At 35.5% G+C, this 16,277-nt stretch overlaps 2 protein-coding genes across 11 annotated transcripts in view; one reads left to right on the forward strand and one right to left on the reverse strand.

Moving 5' to 3' along the window:
• Positions 1-1,867: 1,867 nt before the first annotated feature.
• LOC114248092 (cytochrome b-c1 complex subunit Rieske, mitochondrial) lies at positions 1,868-5,721 on the forward strand. Its single transcript, XM_028181212.2, has 4 exons — positions 1,868-2,170; positions 2,255-2,398; positions 3,237-3,414; positions 5,187-5,721. The coding sequence occupies exons 1-4, from the start codon at positions 1,966-1,968 to the stop codon at positions 5,473-5,475; spliced, it is 816 nt and encodes a 271-aa protein (XP_028037013.2). The 5' UTR covers positions 1,868-1,965; the 3' UTR covers positions 5,476-5,721.
• A 3,392-nt stretch (positions 5,722-9,113) lies between these two features.
• The window catches only part of spir (spire type actin nucleation factor), a 212,838-nt gene continuing 205,674 nt past the window's right edge, over positions 9,114-16,277 (reverse strand). For 2 of the 10 annotated variants that reach the window (XM_089727146.1, XM_089727144.1), the window contains 9 exons: positions 16,070-16,190; positions 15,120-15,197; positions 14,104-14,215; positions 13,151-13,298; positions 12,339-12,485; positions 12,115-12,216; positions 11,372-11,509; positions 10,759-10,925; positions 9,114-10,054 (listed from right to left, as the gene is read on the reverse strand). In XM_089727146.1, the coding sequence (XP_089583272.1) occupies positions 9,862-10,054; positions 10,759-10,925; positions 11,372-11,509; positions 12,115-12,216; positions 12,339-12,485; positions 13,151-13,298; positions 14,104-14,215; positions 15,120-15,197; positions 16,070-16,190 (1,206 nt within the window). In that variant the 3' untranslated portion in view covers positions 9,114-9,861. The remainder of the gene's footprint in view (positions 10,055-10,758; positions 10,926-11,371; positions 11,510-12,114; positions 12,217-12,338; positions 12,486-13,150; positions 13,299-14,103; positions 14,216-15,119; positions 15,198-16,069; positions 16,191-16,277) is intronic. The other 8 variants (XM_089727150.1, XM_089727149.1, XM_089727148.1 and 5 more) reach the window with 7 other exon arrangements.

Here is a 16,277-nt window from a genome sequence, read left to right on the forward strand (position 1 = left end):
ACACTTATAACTATTTTAGACGGATATTAAGGAAGAGAAAATAAACCTGTCGCAAAAGCTCAAGATCTTCGCATATTCTCAACCGTAGCTTGGAAGATTAAGCATTATGATCATTCAGTAACTTAGAAGAAGAAGCCGTTTAACAATTCCATGATTTCTTTCATAATCTGTTGGGGATCAATCAGTATTTTTATTATTAATCAAAAATTCGTGTAGCCCGAAACCTCAAATAGAACTACCGATATTCAAAAACGGTTTTATAAACATCTATGTCATGTGAAGACCCGTGAAACCTTTTTTCTTTTTTTGTTTTGTTTTTTCAGGCCGAGAGTCGAACCTCCTACGAGGTCCTTGACGATCTGCAGAACTGATGTTGGGAGTAGACCGCGGGCCCACAAAATGTAACGTAAAAATATCCTTATGCGTACTCTTAAGTTTCTTCATGGGATTTCTAGTTTAAAAATATATTATAAAACAGTATTATGATAAAAATGTGATACATTAAGGAATACAGAAAGGAAATAATAAACAACGTTAGCAGTTTCAGATAACAAATCAAAGCGAGACCGCTGCCTGAATAGAAATGGCTTAAAATAAGGCGATCCGACATTAGAGTTGAGCAAATCACGTATTGAATGAATCCGCTGCCTTCAAAATAGTTATATTATTCAAATTTTTTATATAAAATATTAGTGTTCCCGATAATATCAATTTAATGAGCTCTAATAAAGGCATGTGAAGAATATCGGCTAGTTTAGGCCTCCTTCAGGAGCTCTCGGATGTTTGGTGACAAACTTTAACCCACCCTGCAGAGCCCTCGAGTTCGCTCAGCCGTTCTGGTGAAGCTGAAAACCCCACAAATGACACCATTCTAAAATATAGCGCTCTCGGTTATCTAATAACAGTAAAGTTGTTGTTGAATGTAAAAGAATATGGATGTAGAATTTCAGCCATTTTTTTGTATTTTTATTGTATCGGGTGAAGTAGTGTGCTTAGTTCGAGTTTTTAACGTTCTGGATAGTATAAAAGTTAGCTCAAATTTTTATGCAGTTGGAACAGCGCCCTTAGCGCCAAACGCAGGCAAACGTTTCAAATCCATACAAATTTGTGGTAGCTTTTAGGCTATCGAGAACGTTGAAAAACGCGCACTAAGCACACTGCTCCCGGCCGGCGCATTGATATCAGAGTTCATAGACACCACAACGTCAACTACGTTGATACAGAAGGTCAAAGTGTAAAATTGCAGTTAGGTATCTCAATCCCTTCAAAACGAAACGCTTGACTACTTCAAGGTAGTAATGAGCTCGATTGTTGAACCTGCTTTACCACTGCCAACAGCGAAATTTATTTGAGTCATCTTGAGTCAACGTTAAAAAGACATTTTTTAATTTATAAAAAAATTATACACTATTCCCGTCATCTCGATGATAGCTGTTCCACGTACCTATTACACAACATAAGTTTTATTTTTCACTCTAATTATTTTAATAAATTTAATACTATTAATTGCTATTATCTCTTACTATATCTTTATTTGCTATATTCTGTAAACATTAGCATTTTTTTCTGCTTGTTTTTGTTAATTTGTCTTAACAAACACGAATATTTCATCCAACAAAATTTTTGAACGATTTTAGTGCTGCCATGATTAAAAATTGTTCTACTTAATAAGACAAAATTGACAAACGATATTTTATGTTTTGGTGAAGAATGTCAAGAAAGTTAACAAGATTTATGATTTAATGGAAATTTGCATTGCTAGTGTTCCATTTATTTTATTCTTATATGCAATGCAAATTATTACGATAATGATACGAAAAAAACTTTTGACAATTGATTTTTGCAATCTTGCAATCTTCTTTTCTGACATTGACAACAAAATTGACGTTTCATTTCTGGATCGAACACCTGCACTACGAAAAGTAGTGAAAAAATCATTATTTGCCTATAATCTATCGAAACAAAATGAATTCTGTGGTAAGAGCTGGGCATTTGGCCCCTTATTTTAAGTCTTCTACACAAGTCGTAGCTAACAGCCTGAAACCTGTGGTGGTCGTACCAACACCCTCCGAGAAAACGGTTGTCCTGCCCTTGCCAAAAACTTCAACTGTGGAAACTTTGCATGGATCCCTGCCGATTCAGGGTTTGAAGGTCAAAGCAGGAACTAGAGGTAAGTTACTTACGAGGTATAAATACGATGAAATAGAATTTGTTTAGGTTTGATTGATATTGTTACATAACTTGTCATTTGCAGTACCTGCCCAAGTACGTTTCGCTCATACTGACATTTCATACCCGGATTTCTCGGCTTACCGTCGCAAAGAGACTCAGGACCCGACTTCGAAGGCCAATGAAACTATTGATGAAAGGCAATCTTTTACGTACCTTATTGCTGGTGGTTAGTATATTTTGACTTAATTTTGGTTAAGATTTCTTCATAAATCTTCCAAAAATATTACGCATCTTATTAGTTTATATTTTATCTCAAAAAAAGATTCCATACCTCTAGTACTGTAGTTGACATCATTCCAACAATATTGACATAAAACTAATCAACAGCAGGCAATGATTTGAATGCAATCCTAACATTGTTCAAATTATGGTAACCACTATCCAAATCAACACGGCTCAAATGCTTGTAATAATATGTTTGTTGAAACCCAATTAAAGAAAACAATCTGTAAAATCTGTAATAGTTTTGTGGCTACATACATCTACCATACTATTATTTAATGAGCTAATATAATGAGCTTCACATGTCAGGAGTTCCCTATATTTTGAGATTTATGCAATCTCCAGGATTAAAGGTAGAGAAGGATTTTTTTAACAAAAACACATCTAACTTTAAAAAACAGTAAACATTCAGGTATATTTATACAATAGGCGGTCTTATGACTAAAAACAATCTCTTCCAGACAAACATTAGGTACCATTTAGGTATAAAGGCAGATTGTTTTTCTGTGAAAGCCACGCTAGGAACACATTAAATATAATTGTGAAATTAATCTATAATGCTATCACATTAATATGAAAACTGTGTATTACAATATCCCTTGTTGCATTTTGGACACTATATTACTGGGTAGAGTATATATACTGGGGGTAAACCTACAATGTATGTGGGCTCGGAAATCTTCTCACAAGCGGGACCATAAACTCATCTGCCCAATATATTTGAATATTTTGTTTTGTTTAATATAGTATTGTAATTAGTAATTCTATAAATAAATTTCCAGCTGGAAGTGTAGCTGGTGCCTATGCTGCCAAATCTGTGGTCACCCACTTTGTGTCATCAATGGCAGCGGCTGCTGATGTTTTGGCTTTAGCCAAGATTGAAATCAAGCTGGCTGAAATTCCAGAAGGAAAGTCTGTGACCTTCAAGTGGAGAGGAAAACCATTGTTTATCCGTCACAGGTAAAGCATGTGTTTGTGAACAAAAAAAAACAGTATTACTTAAGTACTTATAAGAGTATATGAGCATAGATAGCATGATATATTTGCAAATGACTTTCACAATTAACTCATAATATAATGCAAAAAGAATACTGGTAGTAGAAGTACCTCTTGTAAGTCCGCACGGGTAGGTACCACCACCCCGCCTATTTCTGCCGTGAAGCAGTAAATGTGTTTCGATTTGAAGGGCGTGGCAGCCTTTGTAACTATACTGAGACTTATATCTCAACTATACCTTAGAATTTATATCTCAAGCTGGGTGGCTCATTTACGTTGTAAATGTCTATGGGCTCCAGTAACCACTTAACATCAGGTGGGCTGTCAGCTCGTCCACTAATCTAAAAAAAAAAACTACATTTTTTGTCATGACTGACTCATTGTCCTGGATAAGTAGCACCATCCTAAAATATAAGAATCAGTCATACATTTAATTGAAGAGTGTAACAATACAATTGAGATACTTCATCTCAAGCTTTGTGACATTCACATTGTAATGCTTATGGGTACTGGTAAGCACTTAACACTGGGTGGCTCTGAGCTTCTTCACCAATACATAAAAATATATATTAGAACCTTAAATAAGTTCTTGCTATTTCTTCAATACCAGGTACCACCACCTAACACCAGGTGGGCTGTGAGCTCGTCTACCCATCTAAGCAATAATTTTTTTTTAAAAGATTTATGGTGACAATGATTTGTCGGATACGACATGCAGAGACTAGTTTCGTTTTTTATTGTCATTATATTATTACAATAATGAAACAGAATATGGAATTAAGTTTAATACTAATACCTAATTTATTCACTCAGATATTTATTTTATTTATTTACTGTATTAAAAGACATTGACTTAAATCATATTAGGTAAAACTACAAAAATTGCCAATTTGATAAAAAATTATTTATATATTATGTATATTATTTCGTCATGTTATCCTTAAATAAAAGCTTTTTCATTAAGAGCGCTTGAACTTAAAAATAAAATAAAAAAGCCCGTTTAATGATTTTGCCACAAATATTATTTTATTTAAAGGTAATTCAATGACATTATGTATGGAATATAATTTCAGCCAAACGGCCGCCGCGACTCCGCTGTAGGTGATGTATCCTAGTGAACCAATTTTGTATGACATCTTCGTATAAATGGGGCTCAATTTTACGAAAAGCGCGAGTTATGTGTTAGCTTTCAAGGCGGCAATATGCTAGTTTGTGTGTATAGACTAGAGATTTCACGTAGGCCTACAGAAAGTAGTCGAGCGGTGTTAAGTCACACGATCTCGGTGGCTAGTTGATGCCGCCATCGCGCGAGATGATGGAGCCTTCGAATTTCTCATCCTATAAATTAAATGTTTTTCGTGCTGTATGGAAAGTGGAGCCGTCCTATTGGAACCACATGTTTGTGAGATCCACATCATCTATCCTAGGCCACAAAAAGTTTGTTATCATCTTCCGATATCGGTCGCCATTGAGTGAGCGCGGCCCCTTGCGCATCTTCGAAGAGATAGGACCGTTAATATCGCCGGACAAAAGCGTGTAGAGTTCCATGGTGTAATGTCACGACCAAATATGTGTTCATGCCAAATTTGACAACCATCGCTTTACCAAGATGGCCTCTACGAGCTGTCAAAGTTGGAGCGTCCCTATTAAAAAAACCCTATAGTTGTTGTTGACATTTTGTCTGTAACTAGAAAATTAAAATAAATTAATACTAATGCAAAAACCATAACTTTCAGGACAGCAGACGAAATCTCGACCGAGAAGGCTGTGCCTGTCGACACGCTCCGTGACCCTCAGCACGACGATCAACGCACCCAAAACCCCAAGTGGTTGGTCGTGATCGGCGTATGTACCCACTTGGGATGCGTGCCCGTAGCCAATGCTGGTGAATTCGGGGGTTACTACTGTCCCTGCCACGGCTCCCACTACGATGCTTCCGGACGAATCCGCAAAGGCCCCGCCCCCCTCAACCTAGAAGTGCCCCCCCACACGTTCATGGACGAAGGCTTGCTAGTTGTCGGTTAAATGTTAATTTTTAGTACAATTTATTTATTTTAAGCAGAAATGTACATCAATAGTGAAACAATAAATGTATTACATTGATGTTCATCATTGTTTATTTGTAACAATAAATAAATATTTCTCTGATCGTAAATACACCCATAACTATACCATGTATCATTCATAGAAGTTTTCATAGAAAGATTTTGATTGATATTAATCAGTAGAATTGTTGTTTGAAACTAGAAATAAAACGCAAATTTTGAACGATTTGTAATTATTTTTAATTTATCGTTATTAATATTTTTCTCAATTCTTTTTACTTAATAAGTTTTAGACAATTACAATCTACATAACATCTAATATAGACTACAGAATTTACAAACATTTACAAGAATTCTTAACTGGGAATCCAATTGATATACACATTTTGAAAAGACATTAACATTTGAAGCTAAAAGAAAATGAAGAATTAATTCGATTTTTAACAAAATTAGGCCTTATCCGTTATAATATATTTCAAACATTTAGTACTTAAACTAAAATAAAACAGCGGAGGGATTGTAAAAGAAAGGAGAACCCAGTTACAAAAGGCATATACAATGTTAACAATGATTTTAAATTCAAAAACTAGTACTAAATAGGATTTGTAGTAAATATGAAACGACTTATTTACAATAAAATATTGAAGGCTACAGAATATTTGGTAAAATAATTTAGTTACACAAACAAAATTAATACACATTATCAATCAACACACAGGCTTGAAGAATTCAGATCCATAAGGTCGGATTTAATATTTAGATAATATATGAAACTAGTTTCTAGTAATAAAGTCTATTCTCTTCTGAGTTGGACATCCAACTTTATGGCTCTGACGATGATTAGATCAATGTAACATAACAAAGTTCATTTTTTTTTTTTATATTTTTATCTAACATGACAAAAAAGTAGCTTCAAAATAATGAAAACTCAGCTTATTTGTAACATAAGGTTTTGTTCTCAGTTTCTCAGGCACGTCTAAGGTTAAGACACATTATAATTATAGCATTGTCGTGACGCAACGAACGACTATTGACGTCCAAACTAGTCGCAAGCTAGTCACCAATAAAATATAATTACTTATGGCACAATTTAATCGGATAAATGGCTCAAATTTGTCGTCCGCATAACCAAATCAAACATAAGTTGGCTTCATTCGGTACAAACTATCATTAAAACGTAAATGACTAAAACTGAATACGAAATATTGGAGCAGTAAAGAATAATATGATAACCCGATAATTTTGGACTCGAAGAGTATCGTCTCTCATAAGACAAGTACTCTAAGGTTTTGCGAAGATTTAAAAAAAAACAATTATGAAGATCTCGTTCTAAAACTCCAAATTACGGAACTTTTGGCTTTGGACTGTAACTTAAGTTTTTCTATTGGCACTGAAGCACGAACACTGTAAATTATTTTTGCACTGCGCGATACTCAGCAATTTCATAAGTACTCGTTCGATGTCTACACCCATAAACATCGTTCCTTTTATAACAACACAATTAAATGAATAATTTTTGTTCCGAATTTCTTTTTGTTTATATAATCTGTGACTTCTCCATAATGCTATTTCATCAGCACAAATTTTACATCAATCAACGAGTAGGTATGTAACAACACACAAGTCCGTGTTGCCAATTATAAAACAAAACCGTCTATTAAATAAAAAAATAATATAATAATTGAATCAACTTATTTTCTGACTTTGATTCAGAATGCCAATCAATTTGGCTCCGTGCCAATAATATTATCCAAAACCTCCGCATCGATACCGCGTGAACTCAACTTTTAGTCGTAAACAAGTTTAAAGGGTAAGCTCTTTGTTAAGAGACACAGCTTCAATGAATACAGTATGTAAATTAATTTCACTACATTTTCAATACATATTTTTTTCTCTTTACACAACATTCAAACTACACATTAAATATTCTCTGAACACAGTAATCAAACAATTCATTTATGTAGATATAGAAAACATCTAATTCTCGGAAAAATACATTAATAATATTCTGATTCACCTATTTATTTAAATTTACAATACAAACGCGACAAAATATATGACTTAAATTTTTACATTTTTATAATTTCATATAATAATTTAAAATTTTTGCAACATTACTTTAAGGATTTCTTAAATGTATTTATTTATTGTAATTTATAACGAAAATATTGTTTGTGCGATAAATAAAAAAAAGCATCTGTCGTAGGTCATCAAGTATTGTCAAATATTGTTTCTGTCTATTATAAAAAAATTCGTGTTACTAGTGGTCCGTTCATGGAACACGCTCAATGTCTACACAACCGAGGAAGCTCGAGATAAATCTAATCATACTTTTGACACTTAGATCGTAATTTCCACTGGAATGTAAGTCATTGAACCGACCGGCAACGTGCAGTACATAGTAACAATTCAATCATCAGTGCATACTAAAATGTTTAGTGCATGAACAAGAATACTTAAGAATATTCAAGAATAATTCTTAGATATTTAACAACAATAATGGACTATTTTTCATGAAATATATTTTGGAAAAATAAATCTAAAAGTACTAAAGTACTGCTAATTTTTATTGGTTAATTGCACGTCACTGTGGTTCTTTTGAAAGTGCACACATACATAGGTACGTAGAATAACAAGTAATGATAAAATGCATTTGTACGGTTAATACGATTATTTTTTTCATTACACACATTAATAAATTTATCATATTCTACACTCAACAAACAATTATTCAATGGAAATTAGATCCGTATTTAAATTAAATTAAATCGATATCGACACATTGATTTTAGACATCGCATGTTTTAGTTTATCGATTTAACAGATATACTAAAACATTAGCAGTCAATGTATATTTTAATCGATATTAAAATGAGAATATTGAATTGAAACCAATGTTCGACTTTATTTTTATTTATCGATTAGGAAACGTTGTATGAATCAGTCAAATTACTGTCGACTAATCTATATAACGTGTTTTTACCAATGTAGCGATATTGATTAGCAAGTTTCAAGTTAGATTTTCAAAATTTTTAATTTAGTAAAATTACTGCACAGTATTGGTTTACTAAATAAATGAGAACTATGGTTTTTATATCAATAATTATTAACTAGTTTTACAAGATTAGGATTTTAAAAATATGCTTGTTTCTCACTTTAGATAACAAAATTGATAATGAATTTATGTCAAAAATAAAATTAATGTCACATGATAATAAGAATAATAATAAATTTTAAAAACCAAATATAACAAATCATAATTTATAGAAATTAAAACATCATGAAGTCTCGTGTATAACTAGTCAACAATTACTACTTGACGAAAGTACATCTCCAAATTTTATCGATGAGGAAAACCTTTTGCTTTTGGGGTAATGAAGCAAGATGTACAAAAATGTTATTTGTAATTTTTTGTCTTTGATATTTCATTATTGCCAGTTTAAATATATCGAAACTTCCCTACCCTACTCGATTATTTCCAGCATCGATAAATTTTGTGATCACATTACTACAAGAAATAAAATGGCCGTAATTGTATTGTATTTTCCGTATCATAAGTACTTGTAGTTTACAATAGCCTTAAAAATAATTAAAGTTAAGTTTAAAGAAAAAATCGAATTTCATTAAAAACACGATTTAATAATTAAACATTCGAATTATATTTTTTTGTTTTGTGTGCTGAAAGCAAATTCTTTTCTTTTGAGCAACGGCGTTAAAACCATAATAAAATTTTTATTTCACAAAATTGAATATTTATCATTTCATTGACAGAAAATTGTTATTCGATATAATTATAACGTACTTAATCTTACCAAATAAGTGGATAAAATCCAATACAATTACGACAAAATACCGACTATGCGATCAAAATAAGAACAGGGTTGCCAACAACCTCGAGCTGTCAAATATTACTAGGGATAGAATATGTCGACTAATTGATACAAGAATAAAAATAGTACATTACGGCTGTAGTTTAACCCAAATATTCTTATCGGGTAGATTTTTTCATATTCAACAGACATTGTCGGCAAGCTAATTTTTATTTTGATCAAATAGTTATAATTGAGATTGAAAGGGTTAAGCAAGAGGAAACCGCTCTCGAAGCTTAAAAACATAAATGGAATTAAATTTTTTTTAACACTTTATGGGCCTGTAGGATAAAGCGCTCATAACTCGAGGGTCAATAATCCTAATGACTTTAAGCGGGTAGTTTTTCGTTACCAACATTCGGCCACGTTCAACTCTGTTGATATTTATTTTGCATGACACTATAAATGTTCCATTGGTGTTTTATTGCAAGTGCAAAAAAATATATTGATGTTTCCAAAAGCGGTTCCTCGATTCTCGATATTTATCTGGTATAAGTTTAGCAGTTCGGCGTGTAGACTGGTGCCAGGTCGAGGGTGAGGTGCCGCAGGGCTCGATCGCGGGACGCCGAGCGCGACGCCCGAGACGACTTGATGATCTGCAGCACCATCGCCTTGCAGTCGTGGCACACCGCCATCTGCACGCCGCGGAGACGCTCGGCCGCGCCGGTCGGGCTGCGGCTGTAGCGGGACCTGCCGGATCAGGGGCGAGCGTGTACACACAAGCAAACGAGCAGGGACGGAAAGGTTTTTTCCCTACCTATGCTTCGTAGAATCTACTACCGGATCGGAAACGCGACCCACTGAGAAGATCCGGCAAGAAACTCAGTGGGGTTTATTTTCTTATCGGTGAAGAAGGGACCACAGATTAATACCTATATTAATTACCCGAATGTACTAGTGTTGGATGTAGGCAACCGCAATATAAAAAGAGATGCTTGAAAGAGAGCATTGTGCAGTTATTTTTTTAAGTCATCATAGGTTAAAGAAACAGACTGATGCTGGCCTGTATATGGACGACTTATTTATTCAGTTCCAACTAAAGACACAGGCATATCGACCGCTTCTGAGATGATAGGTTTCATGAAGGCCGGTCAGTTCGAGCCGGTGAAATGAACGAGTAACTCATAGCGTACTCGTATCGAGTGATGTTCCGAATCCGGCAGGTAGGTAACAATTTTTGTAATGCGATATACGTTCTTTACACGTGTTTACAAAAGACTTCCACGATGAAGAAATAACATCGTGTTATAAAGACTAAGCCAGATTTATTTTTCTTCATATCGGTCATTGTAAACTCACACAGTTGGGTGGAGGTTTCTGACGCAAAACGTTCCAGTTTGAAGAGTAGGATAGGTGACTTAAAAGTCCAAGATGTCGTGTCCAGAGGCACATACCTGCGGTACAGCGTGTCTGCGGGCGCGTCCACACTGCGCGACATGAGCGGCGCGGGCGGCAGGGACAGCGGGGTGGGGCCGCGCGAGGGGGGCGCGCTGCTCGCCGCCGCCCGCCGCGCCCCCGCCGGGCTGCTCGGCGCGCTGCCCACGCTGTTCTCCACCATGCTCTGTGGACGCCATTGAACGAATTCGAAATTTAAAACTTATGCTATTAACTTAATCAATATTGTACGGTCTCTGACGTCTGGTATTCGTTTAGGTTGCCAAGGCAATATTGGGTATAGTGCTCACGGATATTATCAAAAACACCGTGAATGCTTAACAATGGATATTTACCGTAATTGATTATTTACTTTAAAAAAAAATTAAGGATAATGTCATGGTTTTCCTCAGTCTGCAAGCTAGAGGCAATGGACGGACATGTATTAAACAACTCGACAACCTACGTCCAAATCCCAATCGAAACTAAAACCATCCGCGGCATGTGGGGGGCAAGCTGTTCCCACCACCTGGCGTACTAGCTACGGCCTGGCCGACCACTGTTCGGCGGACTCTCCAGACTCCGCCATGAAGGAGTCACATTAATCGTATAATTAGTATAATTTTAAATTACCGTGTACTCAGGCGAGACCAGTCTCGACATGAGGCTCCTCGGGAAGGAGGAGTGAGCCTCGTCCTCCGGCGACGGCAGCAGCGATGGACTCAGCAGGACAACTGGCACGTGAGCGAAATGCTCCGTTGGTATACGCATCTGATCATGAACACATATGAAATTTAATTAAAAAAAGCTATTTTTATTTACCGCGTACTTAAATATTGAGTCAAAATGGACTGTGTTGCAAATTAGCCTCGTCTTAGTATACGTGCATTAATTTAATATAATAGCAAACAAAAATTTGTTCTAAGTATAACTTTAATGGTAATTGCATGAGCCCGCAATGTAAAAGGTACATATTACAGGGGTGAACGACCGCAGTAAAATACTTTATTAAACAAAGTATTCTTTTCGCCAATGTGAAATCTCTCATTTATGGCTTTTATACCTACTATAACTTAGAACCGACCTCATTTGGAGACAGGGTATTTCGCACCCTTACAATTTTAGACACCCAATCCAAAATGATCGTTCTAGGTCCATTTTTGAATTAAATTCGAAATCCAAATATTTCGAAATGGGCTTCTATATTTATTCTAAAGGTGCGATTTATCTAATGTTCATAATGAAACCTGCTTAAAATGCAACATTTACGCCCAATACAATCAAGGACCAAATAAATTACAAGCTATTTTTAAGTCAAGTGTAAAATTATTATTCAACGCTATATTAATATATATAAGTATATAAAGTGGCCGTACCTTCGAACAACACTTCTGACAGACAGTCTTTTTGCATAGTTTGCATTTCTGGCCCCAGGGACCAAAAATACCGAATCTTGTCTTCAAACACAAGAAGCATACCTGGAAACAATTTTTAAAATAAATAATTAAAACATCAAGATAAGTCTATTTGCATTTTTATATGCGATCACATGTTGATTGACTAACAAATCGCTGTCGGGAGGTAACTTCAATGTTCTTACCCTTCTCTTCTCAACGTCTTCCTTGACTCTGCCTTCAACAGGTAAGACCTCGAGCTCGGCTTTCGTCAGCACGGACCTGATGTGCACGATCTCCTCCAAGGTCAGCGACAGCCGATCGTCAGACATGATTGCGTCTTGCCATTGCTTCTGAAAACATCAAAGTATTACTAGTTATACAAAAAATACATAAATATACGACTACTTTTTTTTGCTTATTGTCTCAGTATAGTTATAACGGCTGCCCCACCCCTCTAGCCGAACCGTATTACTGCTTCACGGCAGAAATGGGCAGGGTGGTGGTACCTACCCGTGCGGACTCACAAGAGGTCCTACCACCAGTAATTACGAAAATTATAATATTGCGGGTTTGATTTTTGTTACACGATGTTATTCCTTCACCGTGGAAGTCAATAGTGAACATTTGTTGAGTACGTATTTCATTAGAAAAATTGGTACCCGCCTGCGGGATTCGAACACCGTTGCATCATTAGATACGAATGCACCGAACGTCTTATCCTTTAGGCCACGACGACTTCAAAGACTACTATCGATCCAAGCATAAAATTTCATTCATTCGAATTCTTCCATTTGATATTAAAACGATTTTTTCCATTGGAGTAAGCACATGCTCTATATACTACGTCATACATATTACGTGCTCCTAAATTCTTCAATTCAATTCTATTCAAATTTTATTTCTAATGATTTTTGTCTTACTACCGTACATTTGGAAAAAAATATATAGCATAGTTTTAGTTAGCGTAGCATCGTTTTTAGCGGGACCTTTAAACTAAGGACTACGTGTAACTCACATGCGATCCATGATTGGGGCTTCCACTAACCGACTTGATCAGTTCATCCTGAAGCGAGGACCGCGACCAGGAGAGCTCCCCGAGCTGGACGTCAGCGTCACTACTCGCGATCGAAGCCGCACCAGCGCACGATGCGCGAGAACCTGGTCTAGGAAAATCAAATACAATAACTTTAATAATTATCAGAATATCATATCATACTTTCATTGTGATTAACGGAAAAAATTAGAAACGTTATTTTTTTATAACGCGCAATGAATACGAACAAAATTATGGGGTTAATAACCGCAACCACTGGAATTCACCCTCAACCAAGTACTTGAACTGTGTTTTTATTCTATTGCATTGCGTCATAAAAAAAAAACAATATCTTCGTTTTCGAAAATGATTCTGAGCACCAAGTCATGTTTGTAAGCTGCCGCTAGCAAGCGTCTCACAAGGAAGCTTCTTGTATTTCTAATGCATCGTCGTATATTTTGATTGACTTGTGGTCCCGCAGTAGTCAAAATTTGACTATAGTTAAATATAATTATAAGATTAAACATTATTATTATTCTATTGTCAAACACTATTATACTTCTAGTTTAATATAATATAATGACAGATTTCGTCAAAATTAAATTATAGATAAATAATATTAAAGGCGAACAATATTCTAAATTTGACCACAGACTTTAAAAAATAACAAAATTTGACAATTTACAATAAACAAAGAGTCCGTATATTTCTATGTATGTGTTGTGTTAAATACATGGTGTGTGGCGTCTGTAATAATTTTTTATTTATTTAATGTATTTTTATGCATAATTTAAAAACATTAGCATTCTACACTCCTTCTCTATATTATCTATAAGTGTGGGAAATTTCATACTTCTCCGTCCACGCAATTTTCGTAAAAAGGGTACAAAGTTTTTATTTTACGTATTAATTTAAACATGAAGATATACACCAACCTGGAGTGCGGCAAGGATTGCGCGCCATCGGTGGGTGGACAGGCCGGATGCGTCAGCGTGTGGCGTCGCATGGAGGCGCGTCGCGACGGACACTGCGTCGCCAGGTCGTATGCTATAAACATAACATTTATTGCAATTAAATATAACTAGAGGATGACCGAGCATTGTACGGTTTTTTTTCTGATAAAATGTGTTTTTTTTTTTGAAATTACATTTAATTACGAATTACATATTGATATTATATGATTTGTTACTTTCTTTCAATAAAAAAAAATAGTTTATATTTAAGCTGATCATCGATAAAGTTGATTATTGAAAACACGAATAAAACAACATTTTCTGAAAATAAATCGTAGCTAGATCGATTTATCGCCCTCGAAATCCCCTGTATACTAAATTTTATGAAAATCGTTGGAGCCGTTTCCGAGATTCAGATTATAAAAATTCCACCGATCTTCCCAATGTATCCGGTTGCAAATTATATTAAATAACATCTAGTCTCCCTTAAAAGAACCGTTTTGTTTATTTATGGAAAAGAATGAGGAGAGCATTTGTACCAAATTCTTATACTCTTCTTTGTTTAGCTGTTAGAATATAACATATTGTTTTTATATAATAATTAATTCTTTAAGATCAAATCGAACAGTCATTAAATAGAAAAAAACGATAATTTTAACTTTACGTTGTACCTATTGATAAAGATAACTAAAAATATCTACGAAAACACATTCACAATTAAAAGAACTAAAACTATAATAGATGATGATGAATAATAATAAAGATAAAAAGAGAATATGAGGGACAACGCAGTTTTGATCTAAAACATATCACAATAAGGAAGTGTTCATGTTGAAAGGTTGAAAGAAATATGTAATTAAAAATTGATTAGAACCAAATATAATATCCACATCACTGAAACGTAAACGCCTTTCTAAAATGAAACAGCAAAGCCATTTAGTCTGCAACATACAAAGCTTGATAACTATAGAACTCTGCGTGATTGCATGCTTCCATACATTCAAGGGTCTGGTCGCAGAAGTGGTGGTACTCGTCGTGGGTGATGCGCGTGCGCGGTGGAGCACGAGGAACTTCCTCTGCACAACACCAATCATTTCAGTAGTGGTCATATCGAACTCAAAAATGCCATTTATAAGTCCCCTCACATGCCAAAAGTCAACTTTCAATTTTGTGCTTTAAATCCGAAAAATACACTAATTCACAATGTCTGCTAAGTCTTGTAACAGATGGGATCTACCTATATATATCTTACTTAATTGTACCGAGAATTCTGGAGTGGTTTTTTCCCTAACTATTCGCCGGTGGCCTAAGAGGCTATTCCAGCTACGACCGGACGTGTAGGTGAGCTCACGGGCTAAGCCTGAGAGAATTTGCTAACACTAACCCTAGCAATAGAAGTGCTTCGCAGAATCTACCGCCGGATCAGAATCCACTGAGAAGATCCGGCGAGAAACTCAGTGGGCTGTGTCTATGGGTTAGTTCGTTCGTCGAACTCTACGTCGTAATCGACGAGTTCGACAAGAACGGTAACCGGTGCTTGAGAGGCCTAAAAGCATTCGAGATTGAATGTAGGGGATCCGACATTTTTCAGACGACGGCGGTTTTTCGTTGCCCCGTCGCGGTCAGATAAGATGCTTCGTAAAAACATTTTAAATCAATAGTGCATTAGTTGCCTGTGACATTGTGAATATATTTCAGTCACAGACTTCAACATTATCTGAAGAAGTGATTATGATTATTTAAAAATGAGGGCAGAAAACAAATGACTTTATTGAAATCGCCCTGTTGTGGTTCTTTGCTGCTGCTAGGGTACTTGTTACATCATCAGGCATACGGAGTAAACAAATATCGATTACTTAAACTGAATCATTTGTTTTTACTTTTAGCTTAACAATTCATTGTTTTAAACTAAATCATAATTGAATAAGCTTTAAAAAGTGGGACTCACCGGTTCTCTTCCAAGGCTTCGGCGTTTGTTGTGTGGTCGGTGCAGTGTGCCTCGGGAAGGGCTGGGGAGCACACGTCTCTGGACTCGCGCAGGTTTCAGTGTCTTCCTCATCCTCATCATCCTATTTTAAAATAAAATAAAAATTCTTATTAGTATCTTCATCGTTCGAATGCAATCGATTTTGGTACCGTGATTCGAAATTCTCGAA

The sequence above is a fragment of the Bombyx mandarina genome, chromosome 04 (genome assembly GCF_030267445.1).
Source record: "Bombyx mandarina strain Sakado chromosome 04, ASM3026744v2".
Lineage (NCBI taxonomy): Eukaryota > Metazoa > Arthropoda > Insecta > Lepidoptera > Bombycidae > Bombyx > Bombyx mandarina.

Excerpts from the sequence above, each read along its gene's own strand:
- LOC114248092 (XM_028181212.2), top strand. The coding sequence starts at position 1,966 with ATGAATTCTGTGGTAAGAGCTGGGCATTTGGCCCCTTATTTTAAGTCT. Across the intron at positions 2,171-2,254 it reads GGTCAAAGCAGGAACTAGAG|TACCTGCCCAAGTACGTTTC; the intron begins GTAAGTTACTTA and ends TGTCATTTGCAG. Across the intron at positions 3,415-5,186 it reads CCATTGTTTATCCGTCACAG|GACAGCAGACGAAATCTCGA; the intron begins GTAAAGCATGTG and ends CATAACTTTCAG.